The 20,000-nt window shown below is 45.0% G+C and overlaps 1 protein-coding gene across 2 annotated transcripts in view; it reads left to right on the forward strand.

The window, feature by feature from the left end:
- usp34 (ubiquitin specific peptidase 34) overlaps window positions 1-20,000 on the forward strand; it is a 60,732-nt gene that overhangs the window by 33,703 nt on the left and 7,029 nt on the right. For both annotated transcript variants that reach the window (XM_083522715.1, XM_083522714.1), the window contains 33 exons: window positions 838-962; window positions 1,560-1,712; window positions 1,965-2,125; window positions 2,211-2,515; window positions 2,925-3,088; window positions 3,228-3,293; window positions 3,372-3,518; window positions 3,617-3,673; window positions 3,922-3,999; window positions 4,082-4,176; window positions 5,547-5,719; window positions 6,249-6,399; window positions 6,481-6,559; window positions 10,472-10,525; window positions 10,947-11,042; window positions 11,188-11,252; window positions 11,734-11,809; window positions 11,966-12,013; window positions 12,110-12,175; window positions 12,858-12,938; window positions 13,017-13,102; window positions 13,460-13,628; window positions 13,720-13,794; window positions 14,625-14,776; window positions 14,873-15,026; window positions 15,722-15,766; window positions 16,334-16,438; window positions 17,602-17,749; window positions 17,853-17,983; window positions 18,117-18,290; window positions 18,608-18,937; window positions 19,661-19,818; window positions 19,954-20,000. The exon at window positions 19,954-20,000 is cut by the window's right edge and continues 32 nt beyond it. In XM_083522715.1, coding sequence (XP_083378841.1) covers window positions 838-962; window positions 1,560-1,712; window positions 1,965-2,125; window positions 2,211-2,515; window positions 2,925-3,088; window positions 3,228-3,293; window positions 3,372-3,518; window positions 3,617-3,673; window positions 3,922-3,999; window positions 4,082-4,176; window positions 5,547-5,719; window positions 6,249-6,399; window positions 6,481-6,559; window positions 10,472-10,525; window positions 10,947-11,042; window positions 11,188-11,252; window positions 11,734-11,809; window positions 11,966-12,013; window positions 12,110-12,175; window positions 12,858-12,938; window positions 13,017-13,102; window positions 13,460-13,628; window positions 13,720-13,794; window positions 14,625-14,776; window positions 14,873-15,026; window positions 15,722-15,766; window positions 16,334-16,438; window positions 17,602-17,749; window positions 17,853-17,983; window positions 18,117-18,290; window positions 18,608-18,937; window positions 19,661-19,818; window positions 19,954-20,000 — 4,014 coding nt within the window. The remainder of the gene's footprint in view (window positions 1-837; window positions 963-1,559; window positions 1,713-1,964; window positions 2,126-2,210; window positions 2,516-2,924; window positions 3,089-3,227; window positions 3,294-3,371; window positions 3,519-3,616; window positions 3,674-3,921; window positions 4,000-4,081; window positions 4,177-5,546; window positions 5,720-6,248; window positions 6,400-6,480; window positions 6,560-10,471; window positions 10,526-10,946; window positions 11,043-11,187; window positions 11,253-11,733; window positions 11,810-11,965; window positions 12,014-12,109; window positions 12,176-12,857; window positions 12,939-13,016; window positions 13,103-13,459; window positions 13,629-13,719; window positions 13,795-14,624; window positions 14,777-14,872; window positions 15,027-15,721; window positions 15,767-16,333; window positions 16,439-17,601; window positions 17,750-17,852; window positions 17,984-18,116; window positions 18,291-18,607; window positions 18,938-19,660; window positions 19,819-19,953) is intronic.

Below are 20,000 nucleotides of genomic sequence, written 5' to 3' on the forward strand. Positions count from 1 at the left end.
AGATTTTCAACCGATTGCAACCGTCATTGTTAGCGGTCGAAGAATATGAGGTTTTCTCCTACCAAAGCCGATATTTACAAATCAGGGCAGCGGATGGCCGATATATGATGTCAATATGTTTGGCCTGTTTTATTTTTTTCTCCTTCATCTCATAAAATCGAACAGTGAATAAGACATGACAGAAAATTGCTCAAATGAAACATTTATTGAACTCAAGCCTCTACAATCAGTGCGTTTGTTACCAGTTTTTGGTCCCGGTGTCTACCTGTAGCCTGAACTACAGCTGGGTGAAGACTCGTTTTTTACGTTTTTGAGTGTTTTTATTTTATTTTATTTTTTTGCACCGCTGAATCAGCGTTTTTTCTTCGATTCTGCATGTTTAGCGTCCTTCTTGCTCTTGTCTTTGCAACTTGGCATACGTGATTCTGAAAAGCTGCACGAGTCCCTTAGTAACGATCGCGGCAGGTGTAAACGCTGCTTGCGTCATATGTTCACAGTTCTAGTTTTTCCAGTTTCCCTGTTTGAATGCGGAATACAGACTACTGCCACCTGCTGGTATGGGAAAGTTATGATCTCTCATGCAAGCGCAGAATGCACAGGAGCGGTTTGCTTTGTTGGATGCCCCTGAATAATCTTTGGCCTAATTTGCAGCACAATCGGCCGATGACAATTAATAAAATAAAAATGCCAAAAGGTTGCCAGGTTAATCGCTCGACCTCCAATTACTGTAGTGAATATGGTGGTGTAGAGATGCATCGCTGGTCACCAGTGTGTCCGTTTACTTTTGAGCTGCTAATTAAGTGCTGACTGTGTGTGTGTGTGTATGTGTCTCTTCAGTTACTCACTACTCGATGTGGTTGTTTGTGAGTTGGGCGCACTGCTGCTCCATGGTGAAGTCCAGCCTTGCTGACAGCGACCATCTACACGACTGGCTCAAAAAACTCACACTGCTCATCCCAGAGGTACATCACTCATAAAAGAGGGAGAGAGATAGACTGATGGAGTGAGGGGGAGAAAGACAAAAGGGGTTGGAATGAGAGGTAGAGACAGAGGGATGGAGTGAGGGGAGAAAGCGAGAGAGAAAGTGATGGAGAGAGAAGGTGTTCAGAATGAAAGAGACAAAGTTGTCGGAGAGAGAGAGTGTAAGTGAGAGTGTAAGTGAGGTATAGAGTGAGAGGGAGCGAGACTCTTTCAAAGTGTAATGGAGAGATGGATAGAGTGAAATGAAGAGAAAGGGATCCATACCCCTCCTTGTCTCAATCTCAAAGAGAGAGCAAAATAGAGAAAAAAAGGGGGAGACACAGAAAGGGTGTGAGAGACATTGTGAGACAAAGAAAGAGGAAGTGATAGGAAAAAGGGAAATGTTGAGAGAACGAGAGAGACTGAGAAAGTGAGACTGGATAGACTGGATCTTTATTTGCATTTATGTTTATTCTAGTCATTAAACCATCTGCACATTACTTTCCTTTCTCTCTCTCTCTCTCTCTCTCTCTCTCTCTCTCTCTCTCTCTCTCTCTATCTCTCTCTCTCTCCCCCTCTCCCTCTCTTTCTCTCTTCAGACTGCAGTTCGCCATGAGGCGTGTAATGGACTGTATAAATTGTCTCTATCTGGGCTGGAGGGAGGAGAGTCCATCAACAGATCCTTTCTGCTGCTGGCTGCATCAACACTTCTCAAATTCCTCCCAGATGCACAGGCTCTCAAACCACTTAGAGTGAGACACACACACACACACACACACACACACACACACACACACACACACACAAATTAAAGATACACATTCAGCAGCTACCGATAAGATCAGTTATGATGCAGTACAAGTGCAATTCGTTGGAAAAACAATATGATGCTCTGCAATCCATAATGTTAAGACAGTTTACTTAAGCTCCTTCTAACGCCTGGCTCTTTCACAAACACGCCTTTGTAGTGTAAAAAAAAACCCCGCTCGTGTGTACCCTTTCAGGCGGAGGAGTACGAGGAGGAGGCCGTGTTGCGCTCGGGCTGCAAGGAATATTTCTGGCTGCTGTGCAAGCTGATCGATAACATCCACGTGAAAGATGCCAGTCAGACCACCCTGCTGGACCTGGACGCTCTGGCCCGACACCTCGCAGACTGCATACGCAGGTACGCCTTGGGTCTCGCGTTCGCTTTCACGTTACACGCTTTATGAATCCCAGCCTCATCAGTGCTCCCCTCTGTACGTCTGCAGCCGGGAGCTTCTGGATCAGCAGGACGGGATTGTGGAGGACGACGGATTGACGGGGCTGCTGCGCTTGGCCACCAGCGTGTTAAAGCACAAGCCCGCGTTCAAGTTTTCACGCGAGGGTCAGGAGTTCCTGAGGGACGTCCACGACGTGCTCTTCTTGCTGCCCAGCCTCACCGATCGCCTGCAGCCCAAATGCAAGAGCCACGCAGCTCGCGCAGCCGCCTACGACCTGCTCACCGAGATGCTCAAAGGCTCCGTGGACAACTACAGACTGCTGCACAACTGGGTCATGGCCCAGCACATGCAGGGTAACTAACACACACACACACACACACACACACACACACACACACACACACACACACACACACCTACACCTACACCTGAAAAAGGGCATCTACATTATTACCTTTCCAACATCTCATATGTCGTTACCTCAAGACCTTTCCATTTAATGGACCTCATTTCATTACTTGATGAAGGTCCGTCTTATTGTTACCCCCTTGATGTCCATATCCTATTCCTATATCTCATGTTCCTTCACTTCAGTACTTCAGGTTATTCACCTTCAACAAAAGAGCCTGCTCTCTTTAATGCAACTCTCGCCAAGGTCTTTCCATCCCAACTTTCCTTCTAGTTCTTCCCTCAGATTAGTCGCAACACTTTCTTTACTGTAATAACATCTACCAGACTTTGACGATTGGTTTTCTGTCACAGCTTCTCATGCTCCGTATAAATGGGACTACTGGCCTCACGACGATGTCCGAGCTGAATGTCGCTTCGTGGGTTTGACCAATCTGGGGGCCACGTGTTACCTGGCGTCAACCATTCAGCAGCTGTATATGATCCCGGAGGCCAGGCAGGCAGTCTTTACAGCAAAAGTGAGTGCTCACACACACACACACACACACACACACACACACACACACACACACACACACACAATGCACGTTCTTACTTACTAATATCAAGGGATACAAGCAATTCAATTAAGCTTTACATTTTTCTCCTAATATTCAGTATTCAGAGGAAATGAAACATAAGACCACACTACTAGAGCTCCAGAAGATGTTCACGTATCTCATGGTAAGGCCGTCAGAGATCCACCTCTCCACCCATCTGTGTGTATCAGGATTTACAGAAATCTTTGTTTTCCCCCTGTAGGAGAGCGAGAGGAAGGCGTATAACCCACGGCCTTTCTGTAAAACCTACACCATGGACAAGCAGCCCCTGAACACGGGAGAGCAGAAGGACATGACCGAGTTCTTCACCGACCTCATCACCAAGATCGAGGAGATGTCTCTTGACCTGGTCAGTGTGTGTGAGAGCACATCTAATTTTATTTTTATTTTTTTCAGAAATGATGTTTAGGATGTGATTAGTCAGTGCGATTTCTTTTTGTCTTGTAGAAAAATACAGTCAAGACACTGTTTGGCGGCGTCATCACCAACAACGTGGTCTCACTGGTAGGTAAACATCTCGACGTGTCTCTATGGCTGGAATTTCACTTTATTTATTTGAACATAAATAAATTAAAATAAATAAATAATGGTATTTGAAGAAAAAGAGAGGACATACCAATGTTATGGTTAGGGGTCCACAAACCATTGGCTGGGCAGTAAGTGTGTGTGTGTGTGTGTGTGTGTGTGTGTGTGTGTGTGTGTGTGTGTGTGTGTGTGTGTGTGTGTGTGTGTGTGTGTGTGTGTGTGTGTAGGACTGTGATCATGTGAGTCAGACGGCGGAGGAGTTTTACACGGTCAGGTGTCAGGTGGCCGACATGAAGAACATCTACGTAAGCATTTACATACACACACTTTTCTTCAATTAGCTTTTCCCATCCTTCATCATTTCATTGTGTGTGTGTGTGTGTGTAGGAGTCTCTAGATGAGGTGACCATTAAGGACACGCTGGAAGGAGACAACATGTACACATGCTCTCAGTGCGGGAAGAAAGTGCGCGCAGAGAAACGGTACATTCCCCTTTCTTAGGGTGGATGTGTATATATGGTGGTGGGGGTTAGGGCGGTAAGTGGGGTAGTTGGGGTGGATGGGTGGTTATGGTGGTAGGTGGGGTTTAGGGTGGATAGGTGGTTATGGTGGTAGGTGGGGGTTAGGGTGGATGGGTGGTTATGGTGGTAGGTGGGGGTTAGGGTGGATGGGTGTTAGGGTGGTAGGTGGGGGTTAGGGTGGATGGGTGTTAGGGTGGTAGGTGGGGTTTGGGTTAGATAGGTGGTTATGGTGGTAGGTAAGGGGTTAGTTTGGATGGGTGGTAGGGTGGTAAGTGGGGTGGTTCGGGTGGTAGGGTGGTAAGTGGGGTGGATGGGTGGTAGGGTGGTAAGTGGGGTGGATGGGTGGTAGGGTGGTTATGGTGGTAGGTGGGGGTTAGGGTGGTAGGGTGGTTAGGGTGGTAGGTGGGGGTTAGGGTGGATGGGTGGTTATGGTGGTAGGTAAGGGGTTAGTTTGGATGGGTGGTAGGGTGGTAAGTGGGGTGGTAAGTGGGGTGGTTCGGGTGGTAGGGTGGTAAGTGGGGTGGTTGGGGTGGATGGGTTGTAGGGTGGTAAGTGGGGTGGTTAGGGTGGTAGGGTGGTAAGTGGGGTGGATGGGTGGTAGGGTGGTAAGTGGGGTGGTTAGGGTGGTTGGGTGGTAGGGTGGTAAGTGGGGTGGTTAGGGTGGATGGGTGGTTATGGTGGTAGGTGGGGGTTAGGGTGGATGGGTGGTTATGGTGGTAGGTGGGGGTTAGGGTGGATGGGTGGTTATAGGGGTAGGTGAGGGTTAGGGTGAATGGGTGGTTATGGTGGTAGGTGGGGTTTAGGGTGGATGGGTGGTTATGGTGGTAGATGGGGGTTAGAGTGGTAGGTGGGGTTTAGGGTGGATGGGTGTTTATGGTGGTAGGTGGGGGTTGAGGTGGATGGGTGGTTATGGTGGTAGATGGGGGTTAGGGTGGATGGGTGGTTATGGTGGTAGGTGAGGGTTAGGGTGGATGGGTGGGTATGGTGGTAGGTGGGGGTTAGGGTGGATGGGTGTTTATGGTGGTAGGTGGGGATTAGGGTGGATGGGTGTTTATGGTGGTAGTTGGGGATTAGGGTGGATGGGTGGTTATGGTGGTAGGTGGGGATTAGGGTGGATGGGTGTTTATGGTGGTAGGTGAGGGTTAGGGTGGATGGGTGGTTATGGTGGTAGGTGGGGGTTAGGGTGGATGGGTGGTTATGGTGGTAGGTGGGGTTTAGGGTGGATGGGTGTTTATGGTGGTAGGTGGGGATTAGGGTGGATGGGTGGTTATGGTGGTAGGTGGGGGTTGTTGGGGTGGATTTCTGGACTAACTTTTGGTTTTTACACACAGAGCATGCTTTAAAAAGCTTCCTCGGATCTTGAGCTTCAACACCATGCGCTACACCTTTAACATGGTGACTATGATGAAGGAGAAGGTAAACACACACTTCTCGTTTCCGCTCCGCCTCGACATGACGCCCTACACCGAGGACTTCCTGATGGCCAAGGGAGACCGGAAGGAGGGTATGAGGTCTCACTCAGTCACTCATCCACTCACCACACTTCCACACAGTCCTTTCATTCACATATAATACCTTTATACAGAAGACTGTGTATGTGTGTGTGTGTGTGTGTGTGTGAGAGAGAGAAATCATCAACATCTCTGTGATGTGGTTTACTGTTTCCTCCCTGGAGTTAATTATGTCCTATAACACTGTGTACTGACTGTAGGACAATTCAGGGTGTTTTTATCCATTTATAGTTACATTTAATACTGAGAAGGTCCATGAGACACTCTCTCTCTCTCTCTCTCTCTCTCTCTCTCTCTCTCTCTCTCTGTCTCTGTCTCTCTCTCTGTCTCGCTCGCTCTCTCTCTCTGTCTCGCTCGCTCTCTCTCTCTGTCCCACTGGCTTTCTCTGTGTCTGTTTTATAATCTCAGCGCTCTCTCTCTCTCTTTCTCTCTCACTATGTTTGTAATAGACACAGAACCACTGCCAGAGGTTATTCAGTCGTTATACGAACAGTTCTCGTTTGTGTGTTTTCCTCCCGTCAGGTTTCCGTGACGACGGCGAAGGGAAGGAGGTGGAGAGTTACGAGTACGACCTCATCGGCGTAACGGTGCACACAGGTACGGCGGACGGCGGCCATTACTACAGTTTCATCCGGGACATCGTCAACCCCCACGCCTACCGCAACAACAAGTGGTGAGGAGGAGCGGCACAGGCACCGAACAGCTAGCGTGATTGTGTTAGCGCATCGATGCTCATTATCTTCTTCAATCTCAGGTACCTGTTTAACGATGCCGAGGTGAAGCCCTTCGATTCGGCCCAGCTGGCGTCCGAGTGTTTCGGAGGAGAGATGACGGTAAGTTTTATAGAAATGATATTATATACAGTACAGACCAAAAGTTTGGACACACCTTCTCATTCAGAGAGTTTTCTTTATTTTCATGACTATGAAAATTTGTTGATTCACACTAAAGGCATCAAAACTATGAATTAACACGTGGAATTATATATGGAATTATATACATAACAAAAAAGTGTGAAACAACTGAAAAATGTCATATTGTAGGTTCTTCAAAGTAGCCACCTTTTGCTTTGATTACTGCTTTGCACACTCTTGGCATTCTCTTGATGAGCTTCAAGAGGTAGTCACCTGAAATGGTCTTCCAACAGTCTTGAAGGAGTTCCCCGAGAAATGCTTGGCACTTGTTGGCCCTTTTGCCTTCACTCTGCGGTCCAGCTCACCCCTAAACCATCTCGATTGGGTTCAGGTCCGGTGACTGTGGAGGCCAGGTCATCTGGCGCAGCACCCCATCACTCTCCTTCTTGGTCAAATAGCCCTTACACAGCCTGGAAGTGTGTTTGGGGTCATTGTCCTGTTGAAAAATAAATGATTGTCCAACTAAACGCAAACCGGATGGAATAGCATGCCGCTGCAAGCTGCTGTGGTAGCCATGCTGGTTCAGTATGCCTTCAATTTTTAATAAATCCCCAACAGTGTCACCAGCAAAGCACCTCCACACCATCACACCTCCTCCTCCATGCTTCACGGTGGGAACCAGGCATGTAGAGTCCATCCGTTCACCTTTTCTGCGTCGCACAAAGACACGGTGGTTGAAACCGAAGATCTCAAATTTGGACTCATCAGACCAAAGCACAGATTTCCACTGGTCTAATGTCCATTCCTTGTGTTCTTTAGCCCAAACAAGTCTCTTCTGCTTGTTGCCTTTCTTTAGCAGTGGTTTCCTAGCAGATATTCTACCATGAAGGCCTGATTCACACAGTCTCCTCTTAACAGTTGTTGTAGAGATGTGTTTGCTGCTAGAACTCTGTGCCATTGACCTGGTCTCTAATCTGAGCTGCTGTTAACCTGCGATTTCTGAGGCTGGTGACTCGGATGAACTTATCCTCCGCAGCAGAGGTGACTCTTGGTCTTCCTTTCCTGGGGCGGTCCGCATGTGAGCGAGTTTCTTTGTAGCGCTTGATGGTTTTTGTGACTGCACTTGGGGACACTTTCAAAGTTTTCCCAATTTTTCGTACTGACTGAACTTCATTTCTTAAAGTAATGATGGCCACTCGTTTTTCTGTACTTAGCTGCTTTTTTCTTGCCATAATACAAATTCTAACAGTCTATTCAGTAGGACTATCAGCTGTGTATCCACCTGACTTCTGCACAACACAACTGATGGGCCCAACCCCATTTATAAGGCAAGAAATCACACTTATTAAACCTGACAGGGAACACCTGTGACGTGAAAACCATTTTAGGTGACTACCTCTAGCTCATCAAGAGAATACCAAGAGTGTGCAAAGCAGTAATCAAAGAAAAAGGTGGCTACTTTGAAGAACCTACAATATGACATTTTTCACTTGTTTCACACTTTTTTGTTATGTATATAATTCCATATATAATTCCACATGTGTTAATTCATAGTTTTGATGCCTTCAGTGTGAATCTACAATTTTCATAGTCATGAAAATAAAGAAAACTCTTTGAATGAGAAGGTGTGTCCAAACTTTTGGTCTGTACTGTATATATATATATATATATATATATATATATATATATATATAAACACACACAGTGAGGAAAATAAGTATTTGAACACCCTGCTATTTTGCAAGTTCTCCCACTTAGAAATCATGGAGGGATCTGAAATTGTCATCGTAGGTGCATGTCCACTGTGAGAGACATAATCTAAAAAAAAAAATCCAGAAATCACAATGTATGATTTTGTAACTATTTATTTGTATGATACAGCTGCAAATAAGTATTTGAACACCTGAGAAAGTCAATGTTAATATTTGGTACAGTAGCCTTTGTTTGCAATTACAGAGGTCAAACGTTTCCTGTAGTTTTTCACCAGATTTCCACACACTGCAGGAGGGATTTTGGCCCACTCCTCCACACAGATCTTCTCTAGATCAGTCAGGTTTCTGGCCTGTCACTGAGAAACACGGAGTTTGAGCTCCCTTCAAAGATTCTTTATTGGGTTTAGGTCTGGAGACTGGCTAAGCCACGCCAGAACCTTGATATGCTTCTTACAGAGCCACTCCTTGGTTATCCTGGCTGTGTGCTTCGGGTCATTGTCATGTTGGAAGACCCAGCCTCGACCCATCTTCAATGCTCTAACTGAGGGAAGGAGGTTGTTCCCCAAAATCTCGCAATACATGGCCCCGGTCATCCTCTCCTTAATGTGCAGAAAAACACCCCAAAGCATGATGATACCACCCCCATGCTTCACAGTAGGGATGGTGTTCTTGGGATGGTACTCATCATTCTTCTTCCTCCAAACACGTTTAGTGGAATTATGACCCAAAAATTCTATTTTGGTCTCATCTGACCACATGACTTTCTCCCATGACTCCTCTGGATCATCCAAATGGTCATTGGCAAACTTAAGACATGCCTGGACATGTGCTGGTTTAAGCAGGGGAACCTTCCGTGCCATGCATGATTTCAAACCATGACGTCTTAGTGTATTACCAACAGTAACCTTGGAAACGGTGGTCCCAGCTCTTTTCAGGTCATTGACCAGCTCCTCCCGTGTAGTTCTGGGCTGATTTCTCACCTTCCTTAGGATCATTGAGACCCCACGAGGTGAGATCTTGCATGAAGCCCCAGTCCGAGGGAGATTGACAGTCATGTTTAGCTTCTTCCATTTTCTAATGATTGCTCCAACAGTGGACCTTTTTTCACCAAGCTGCTTGGCAATTTCCCCGTAGCCCTTTCCAGCCTTGTGGAGGTATACAATTTTGTCTCTATTGTCTTTGGACGGCTCTTTGGTCTTGGCCATGTTAGTAGTTGGATTCTTACTGATTGTATGGGGTGGACAGGTGTCTTTATGCAGCTAACGACCTCAAACAGGTGCATCTAATTTAGGATAATAAATGTAGTGGAGGTGGACATTTTAAAGGCAGACTAACAGGTCTTTGAGGGTCAGAATTCTAGCTGATAGACAGGTGTTCAAATACTTATTTGCAGCTGTATCATACAAATAAATAGTTCAAAAATCATATATTGTGATTTCTGGATTTTTTTTTTAGATTATGTCTCTCACAGTGGACATGTACTTACGATGACAATTTCAGACCCTTCCATGATTTCTAAGTGGGAGAACTTGCAAAATAGCAGGGTGTTCAAATACTTATTTTCCTTACTGTGTATATATATATATATATATATATATATATATATATATATATATATATATATATATATATATATATATATATACACACTGAGAATTAAAAACGATTTGTTTCCATACTATTGCCCGATTCGATTTTCTAAAATATAAAATAAAGATTTTCTTTAATGTTTCATTTTAATAAAACAAAGGCTACGTCTATACAAATCCGGATACATGTGAAAATGGCATTTCTGTCTAAAAACAACCCACGTCCACGTTTTAGTTTTCGATCTTTGTCCGCTGAAACGTCTGAAAAAATACGCTCACGTCTTTGTACCGCGCTCAAGCAAAACATACGACGCTTCCACCCGCATCATTTCCTCCTGCAATTTATTTACCTTCCGGCTCTTTGAAACGTCGCGGCAATGACAAAAAATGTGTAAACGTTTTTGAAAGCGTTTTCGTTTAACTCGGTGCGGACGAATGGCAGAAACGGAGAGAAATATGCGATTTTAAGCGAAAGCGTATTAGTTGAGTTCATTGAGACTGGAACAGTATAAAGATTGTGTAGGAACCCTGTATGTTATATTGATGCTCGGTGTTGATCCTCTCGAGTAATTTATGTGTCGTCTTTGCAGACGAAGACGTACGACTCGGTTACAGACAAGTTCATGGACTTTTCTTTTGAGAAGGTGAGGGAGTGTCTCTCTAACTATATAGCTTATTATCTGTCTGTCTGTCTGTCTGTCTGTCTGTCTGTCTGTTTTTCTGTCGGTCCAGCTCACTGTGTCTTTGTGTGTCTCTGTCTGTCTGTCTGTCTGTCTGTCTGTCTGTCTGTCTGTCTGTCTGTCTGTCTGTCTTTGCCTCTGTTTGTATGTCTGTCTGTCTATATTTGTATATTTGTCTGTCTGTCTCTCTCTCTCTCTTTCTCTCTATCTCTTTGCCTCTGCATATCTCTGTCTGTCTATATTTGTATATATGTCTGTCTCTCTTTCTCTCTCTCTTTCTCTCTATTTTTTTGCCTCTGTTTGTATATCTGTCTGTCTATATTTGTGCGTCTGTCTGTCTGGCTATTTTTGGTCATTATCTGATATCATGCCCTTCTCCTGTCAGACACACAGTGCGTACATGTTGTTCTATAAACGAGTGGAGCCAGAGGAGGAGAACGGGAAGGACTTCAGCTTCGATGTGTCTCCTGACCTGCTGGAGGTAAACACACATCCACTCTCTTTCTCTCCATCACTTCCTCTACTAATTACAACACCTTTACAAGATGTTTCATACTTGCACCTTTTCTGTGTGTGTGTGTGTGTGTGTGTGTGTGTGTGTGTGTGTGTGTGTGTGTGTCGCACAGTGGATCTGGCATGACAACATGCAGTTTCTCCAGGACAAGAACATTTTTGAGCACACCTACTTTGGGTGAGTTCTGCTTTACTGAGAGCATTAAAGTATAAAATTCTGAATGTTTATTATCTCTGGGTCACTCTCTAGCAATCTCTCTATCAGCATCTATAATCTGTCTCTCTTTATCCATTTTCTAATCTATATATCTCTCTATCCCTCTCAATCTATATCTCTCTCTATATTTGTCTCTCTGTATCTCTCTTTCTTTCTTTTTATCCTCTTGTCTCTCTATTTGTCTGTGTATATCTCAGTCTCATATATATCTCAGTCTCATATATATAGATATATCCTATATCATTCTCTTGATCTGTATTTGTCTGTCTGTCTGTCTGTCTGTCTGTCTGTCTGTCTGTCTGTCTGTCTGTCTGTCTGTCTGTCTGTCTGTCTGTCTGTCTGTCTGTCCTATATGTCTGTCATTTCATCACTGCAGTAAGTCAGTAAATCAGAAATGAGTATTTCCTGACTGGTCTTTATGACTGTGTGTGTTTGTGTGCAGGTTCATGTGGCAGTTGTGCAGCAGCATCCCGAGCACTTTACCCGACCCCAAAGCTGTCTCACTCATGACTGCCAAGGTAATAACATCTACACTCATCACACACACACACACACACACACACACACACACACACACACACTCCTAAACACTATGCTGAATCAGCAGCATTAAATGCTAAACCTCACAATCTCTTGCCTCTTAAAAGCCCCTCATGTTGCTCTCTCCATCACAGCTCAGCACGTCCTTCGTCCTGGAGACGTTCATTCACTCAAAAGAGAAGGTGAGCACTTCATCCTGTCTTTCATTCCCAGCTTCCTTCACAGTCCCAAGTTGGATTTATTTAATGTCTTGTATTTTCTTTTCGTTTGGTCTCCAGCCCACGATGCTGCAGTGGATCGAGCTCCTCACCAAACAGTTCAACAACAGCCAGGCGGCGTGCGAGGTACGGATAACGGAGATGAAGATACCACCATGATATAGTCTATGATTGATTTGTTAGTTTGGTATGAAAATGGCATGTGACCAGCGTGGTGTATAATAATCAATAATAACATGTGACAAGTATTTTTGTGTTTGGGGAATTTTCTTTTTTTCCAGAAACATATGAACCCAGTAATGTTTCCATAGCTTTCACTATAGTTTTCAGCACTACAGGAACCCTTTCAGGAACTTTGACACTATTTTATCCCATTTTAACAGACGTAGTGTTCCATAGATGTGAAAAAGATGTCACCGAAAAGTCTATATACTTTATATTATCTATATACTCTCTCTCTCTCTCTCTCTCTCTCTCTCTCTCTCTCTCTCTCTCTCTATCTATCTATATATACATATATATATACTTCCAAATGATCATCAGTCATGGTGGATCGGTATTTGGACCTATTAATCTTTATTTTAGTGAAAAAGGCTGATTCGAATAAATAAGTGGATTCACTTATGGAGTACTGTAGAGGTTTTATCCTGGTGACCCATGTGTTTCGAAGAGAAAGGATCTCATATTTGCAGTTTGCGGGCACACGATTCTACACAATACTGCCTTTCTGATCTGCCAGTCGATCAGAATCGGAATATCGGGCGCCCCTTAATCTGGTAGTTTTAACAGTGTGTTCTTTTGGGCGCAGTGGTTTTTGGATCGAATGGCCGATGACAACTGGTGGCCCATGCAGATTTTAATCAAGTGCCCCAACCAGATCGTCCGGCAGGTGAGTTTATTTACCCAGCGGCAACCATATTCCATTCCACACACCCACACACTAACCCCTATGGGCTTTTAATTGCAGATGTTCCAGAGGTTGTGCATTCATGTGATTCAGAGACTGAGACCGGTACACGCCCATTTGTACCTACAGCCAGGGATGGAGGACGGGTAAGTGTGTGGGTGTGAGGAATTTCGTTCACTTGCATACAAATCTCCTGGTGGAAGGGGCTTGGATCCTAGCCAATAGTGCGTATGTGTGATCCTGTGTATGTGGAAGAGGGTAGATAGCACAAAAAGATTCGGTTGACTGGAATCATGTGATCAGCCTTTCCTAGCCGTTGTTTGGTGAGAGCAGGTTTGGAGGTAAAACTTTACAGTTAAACAAATAATGGGAAGAGACAATTTTTGTAATATTATAGGACATTAAAATCCCCTATTCACACTGGAGGCGCCATTAGCTCTATCATTTTAAGCCTTGATAGATTGATGTCCAGTTTGTAAGGTTCTAAGCGGATGTTCCTGCAGGTCTGACGATATGGACGCCCCGGTGGAGGACATCGGCAGCCGCTCGTGTGTGACACGTTTCGTCAAAACCCTGCTGTCCATCATGGAGCACGGGGTGAAGCCTCACAGCAAACACCTGACCGAGTACTTCGCCTTCCTCTACGAGTTTGCCAAGATGGGAGAGGAGGAGGTGATGCCATCTAGCTTTTATCTCTCAATCCAGATTTTTTCGTTCAGCGGTGTGCTCGATATTTACATGCTTGTCAATTGTTTGTTTACAGAGCCAGTTCCTGCTGTCCCTGCAGGCTATCTCCATCATGGTGCACTTCTACATGGGTACTAAAGGTCCTGAGAATGTGAGTGCTAAAGCTCAAGGTTTCTGATGTTTTTGAAATGAAACCCACAGAAGGTCTTGCGTTTCTAAAATTAAATAGATTGAAATTCCTGGAGTGTATTAGTGCTTCTTACTCCAGAAGTTCTTTCAGGAACCCAGGAACATGGAGAAACTATAGATACTTTTCTACCACATGAACCCTCCAAACATTTATTGTAGAAACTCCAGATGCATTTCCACCTCAAGAACCCTCCAGAAATTCATAGTGACTGTGGAAACATTTCAAATTTTACAACCTTCTCAGGAACCCTAGATTTTTTGGGGGTGGGGGGGGGTGGGATCAGGAACTCTGGAACTTTAAGCCATGTTTGCACTTCAGCAGCTCTTTCCGGATCTCAGAATTGTTTTGCGGAAATCCAGGAACTTTGCAGGAGAGCATACTGTCTTTGAAGGAACTTTTATGTTGGAAAGTTGTATAACATTACATAAAAGCTTTTCAGGGACCTAGGATCTTTCCTTGGACTTTTGGGGGGACTTTTGGGAATTTTTTTTGTTTTTATAAATTTTTTTTCTTTTCTACCTGAGAAGTTTTTCAGTAAATGCAGGAACTCTGGGTGTGTTTTCACCTCAGGAACTTTATGCACCTTGATGAAAAAACTTGTGTTGAAAAGGAACATTTTGCGCTTTGTGTCTACAGGAACTCATTCAGGAGTTTTGTAGTTTTTTCCTGCTTTCTCAAAAAGACCCTTTAAATGGAAAAATAAAGAAACATTTTTATTTTAAAGGAAGTGTGGGGTGATGTGCGATGTATAAATTACACACAAATCTGTGTTTGTGTCTGTTCCTTACTAGCCTCAGGTGGAGGTGCTGTCTGAGGAAGAAGGAGAGGAAGAGGATGAAGAGGAGGACATCTTGTCTCTAGCGGAGGAGAAGTACCGACCAGCCGCTCTGGAAAAGATGATCGCCCTCATTGCTCTGCTAGTTGAGCAGTCTCGCTCTGAAAGGTCTTTACATCTCTCACACACACACACACACACACACACACACACACGGCGTTACACCCCATGACAGTTCTTTGATCCTTGTCCTCGTCTCTGCAGACACTTGACTCTGTCTCAGAGCGACATGGCGGCTCTGACTGGAGGAAAAGGCTTCCCCTTCCTCTTCCAGCACATCAGAGACAGCATCAACATCCGGCAGACTTGCAACCTCATCTTCAGCCTGTGTAGATACAACAACAGGCTCGCCGAGCACGTAAGTTCACCACACACACACACACACACACACACACACACACACACACACTAGGGTGGTAGAGGTAAGATTTACTGATTCGCATCGATGCAAAGTTTTTAATATTTTTGCGTCGTTAATTTTTTTTTATTTCTATGTAATTATTAGTGTCTGTTTATCTATCTATCTCTATCTCTCTGTCTCTCTTTATTTAAATATATATATATATATATATGCTGCTACGTGAACATGAAGCATCACAACACGACGGAGACCGAGCCGTGTCCTGAGTCACATAAAGTACAGATTAACATGGCAGAGGTAGAGCTGTAACTTCCTGCACACAGAACAGGAAAAGATTTATTCATTAATTTTTTTCTTTGTTTTATTTCATCTCTTTTCTTTTTCGCATTTTAAACGCCAGTGTGTGAAAGGGGCCATGCGTTAGAAGTCAGACAGCGCTGAAGTAAACAGATGATTTGTCGTCTGTCTGTAACATATCGAATTGCAGAGCGTAATTCTTTTTTCTATTCGCATTGCGAATCGTATCGCATGCATAGCTGCGTCATACGTATTATTAATGAGTCGTACGGTAGAATATGCACCAAATCATACAGGCCTTAGTTATGGAGATGCCAAAAAAAACGAATCCTATTTATTCTAAATTATGCCCAAGATCTCATCTCCATATTGTTCTACCTTCTCTTTCCCTCCAGATCGTCTCCATGCTTTTCACCTCCATAGCCAAGCTCACACCCGAGGTAGGTTTCTGTCTCTCCTTCTGTCCATTATCTCTCTGCCTCCGTTTATAAAAATCAGTCATGACTTGGGAGGTTGAAGGTTTTAAACATCTCGCTCCCTTCGAAGAAACTTCATCCTTCTGGTAGCACTTGGTCCTGCTGGAGTCGGTGTGATGTTTTATGTACAGAAAAGGCCATTAGATGACCATAAGATTGTGTTCGTTTTTGAGAATCCCGTTCCCCATCCAGTCTCCATTTTCTCTTATAATAAGCTTCACTCTTCTGGGAAAACGTTCCTCTAGATTTCTGTGTGAGATTTCATTCATCTGTAAGGGTGTTAGTTCAACCCAAAGGTGTTCAATAGGGTTGGAGCTCTATAGCAGGAGATCTTCCACTCACTTCCAAACTATGTATTTTCATGGTTGTCGTCTTGGAAACATAATAAAGTGCTTTTTTTTTTTTTTCTTTCTCTACGAGAACACATTATTTTTATTTCATACATCATTTTCATTCCTGTGTGTGTGTGTGTGTGTGTGTGTGTGTGTGTGTGTGTGTGTGCGTGTGCGTGTGCGTGGGCGCGCGTGTTAGGCGGCGAACCCTTTCTTCAAGCTCCTGACAATGCTGATGGAGTTTGCAGCAGGTCCACCCGGCATGCCCTCGTTCGCCTCCTACATCCTGCAGAGGATCTGGGAGGTAAGCTCCACGTTCATCAGGCGGTTCTTCTCACTACATTGACCAGAAGTTTCTCCTGCACTGGTCACGTCTCCTGCAGTAAAGACGACTCTCCTGGCCAAACGGCGCCTCACCTCATTTATGTGATTGTAGACAGGATGGTGTTAGAGGCCGCGTGACTGATTGTTCACTTCTTAGCCGCTGTCTTTAGCCAGCTTCGGCTCAGCACCCGTGGTGTCTCTTTCGCTCTGTCTGTCTCTCTCGCCCTGTCTTTCGCTCTGTGACTCGCTCTTTGTCTCTATGTCTGTCTCTCGCTCTCTGTTTGTCTCTCTCTCTCTCTCTCTCTCTCTCTCTCTCTCTCTCTCTCTCTCACTTTGTCTGACTGTCTCTGTTCGTCTCTCGCTCATTTTGTGACTTTCACTCTCTGTCGGTGTCTCTCGCTCTCTCTGTCTGTCTCTGTCTTCTCTCTGTCTGTCTCTGTCTTCTCTCTGTCTGTCTCTTGCTCTGTCTCTCACTGTCTTCCTGTCTGTCTCTCGCTCTGTCTCTCACTCTGTCTCTCACTCTGTCTAACTCTCTGTCACGCTGTCTCTTGCTCTGTCTGTCTCTCGCTATTTTGATCACTGTCAGTCTCTTGCTTTGTCTGACTCTCTGTCGCTCTGTCTGTTTCTCGCTCTGTGTCTTTGTCCATCTTTCCCTCAATCAGTCTGTCTTCCTGTCTGTCTCTTGATCTGACTGTCTGTCTCTCCCTATAAGGGAGTGGTAGCTCAATGGTTAAGGTTGGGGGTTCAAGCCCCTGTATTGCCAAGCTGCCACTCTTGGGCCCTTGAGCAAGACCCTTAACCCTCTGTGATCCAGGGGTGGCGTATCATGGCTGACCCTGCGCTGTGAGGGCAGGGTCAGCAAGCTGGGATTTGTGAGCAAGCTGGGATTTGTGAAGAACAAATGTAACAAATAAATGCTATTCTATTTTATTCTATTCTATGTCCGTTTATCTGTCTTTCACTCTGTCTCTCTGTCTATCGGTCTGTCTGTCTCTCGCTCTTTCTGACTGTTTTTCGCTCTTGTTTTGTCTGTCTTGCACTATGCCTCTCTCTCACCCTGCTTGCTTCTCTCTGTCTCTTGATTTGTCTGTCCGTCTCTTTTTTTTTTTGTTCTGACTGTTTTTCTCTCTCTCTGTGCTGCAGGTGATAGAGTATAACCCGTCTCAGTGTTTGGACTGGCTTGCTGTACAGACACCTCGTAATAAACTGGCTCACAGCTGGGTTCTGCAGAACATGGAGAACTGGGTGGAGCGCTTCCTGCTGGCACACAACTACCCTCGCGTCCGCACCTGTAAGCACACACACCCCAACTGCCCACATCATTTATTACTGACATTTCTCCTGGTGTAAATCATCCTTTGTGTGTGTGTGTGTGTGTGTGTGTGCGTTCTCAGCGGCGGCATACCTGCTCGTCTCGCTCATCCCAAGCAACTCTTTCCGTCAGATGTTCCGCTCCACGCGTTCCCTCCACATTCCCACGCGGGATCTGCCCCTAAGCCCAGACACCACCATTGTCCTGCACCAGGTGAGCTTCCACTTACACACACACACACACACACACACACACACACACACACACACACACACACACACACACACACACACACTATCACCTCCTCACACACACACACACACACACACTCTTTCCTCTCTCGCAGGTCTATAACCTCCTCCTGGGCCTGCTGGGCCGGGCCAAGCTCTACGTAGACGTTGCGGTTCACGGCACAACCAAACTGGTGCAGTACTTCAGCTTCATGACCTACTGCCTCATCTCCAAGACGGAGAAGCTCATGTTCTCCAGCTTCTTCATGGACCTGTGGAACCTCTTCCAGGTGAGGAGAAAATTCACTGAGAACTGACCAGGTGCAATGGGATCTGAAATGAACACAGAGCTTTCTCCTCATTTAATGTTTTAGTATTTGTGGATTATTCACAAATATGCAATTCAGGAACGGTCACATGACCTTCCACATGTGGGCCAATGGAGCTCGCTAACCGCTAGTAAACTTACTCTTGATTTTCTCAACAATTTATATCACAGCATATTGGAAACCTACTAAAATATATTGTCGTCATAGCAACGGTTTCCCCCCCAAATAATATTTTTACAAATGATAACGTTGACCCTCTTCATCTGCCCCGTTCTCAGCCCAAACTGTCCGAGCCGGCGATCGCCACCAACCACAACAAGCAGGCCCTGCTGTCATTCTGGTACAACGTGTGCGTGGACTGCAGCGAGAACGTGCGCCTGATCGTGCAGAACCCCGTGGTGACCAAGAACATCGCCTTCAACTACATCCTGGCCGATCACGACGACCAGGAGGTGGTGCTGTTTAACCGTGCCATGCTACCCGCTTACTACGGCATCCTGCGTCTGTGCTGCGAGCAGTCGGCCTCCTTCACGCGCCTGCTCGCCTCGCACCAGAACATCCAGTGGGCCTTCAAGAACCTCACGCCCCACGCCAGCCAGTATCCTGGGGTGGGTGCACACTCAAAACACACTCGCACAAACACTCATTTACATGGAAATTTTACAAAAAAGCAGTTGAGGGTTAAGGGCCTTGTTTAAGTAGCTGTGGTGGTGCTGGGATGACCTTCCAATCAGAAGTCCAACATCTGATCCACTGAGCTACCACTTCCACCACTGTTGGCGCTTAACCTTCCATTTGTCGAGTTTAAATCATAGCTCAATGTTTATTCTCTTACTGTACAGAATTGTCGGATCTGTGGCTCTGAAATGTCTAAATCTTAGATTAAATAGAGATTATATGTTTTGTATATGTCAAAATATTATGCCTGATCGGGGTGTGTGTGTGTGTGTGTGTTTGTGTGTGTTTTATAAGATTTTTCTCCATGTAAGTGTAATTTAGTTTCAAATCCATGTAATTTGCTCACAACTCAAAGCGAAGTATGTCTGTTTGACTTCCAGTATCCAGTCCATTCAGAGTCTAATCACTCCATTGAGACCAGGATCTTTGACTGAGTTTGTAAAGAGAAAAAAGAATCCGCACCCTGAGGACTAAGGTGTTCGTCCTCTCGCTGAGTGATAACGTGTCCAATCCAATACATCAGACTTTAAAACAAATGTTTTTTTGTTTTTTTATATGAAAGCTGTGTGAAATTGCACACAGCCACACAGGAATTTACCCAAATAAATATACACCTTATTGCAATATAAATGTGTGTGCGGGGGTGTGTGTAGGCGGTGGAGGAGCTCTTCAACCTCATGCAGCTCTTCGTGGCTCAGAGGCCAGACATGAGGGAGGAGGATGTTGAAGATATAAAACAGTTTAAAAAGACCACAATCAGCTGCTACCTACGCTGCCTGGACGGCCGCTCCTGCTGGACCACTCTCATTAGGTGTGTACACACACACACACACACACACACACACACACACACACACACAGGATATAAATCCAAGGTTGTGTTCATCATTGATGTCTGTTATTACTGTGTAGTACAATTTTATTAAGCACTTATCGTGTGTTTCAGTGCCTTCCGTGTGTTACTCGAGAACGACGAGGACCGACTGTTGGTGG

Source organism: Silurus aristotelis (assembly GCF_946808225.1).
Source record: "Silurus aristotelis genome assembly, chromosome: 20".
Classification (NCBI taxonomy): Eukaryota; Metazoa; Chordata; class Actinopteri; order Siluriformes; family Siluridae; genus Silurus; species Silurus aristotelis.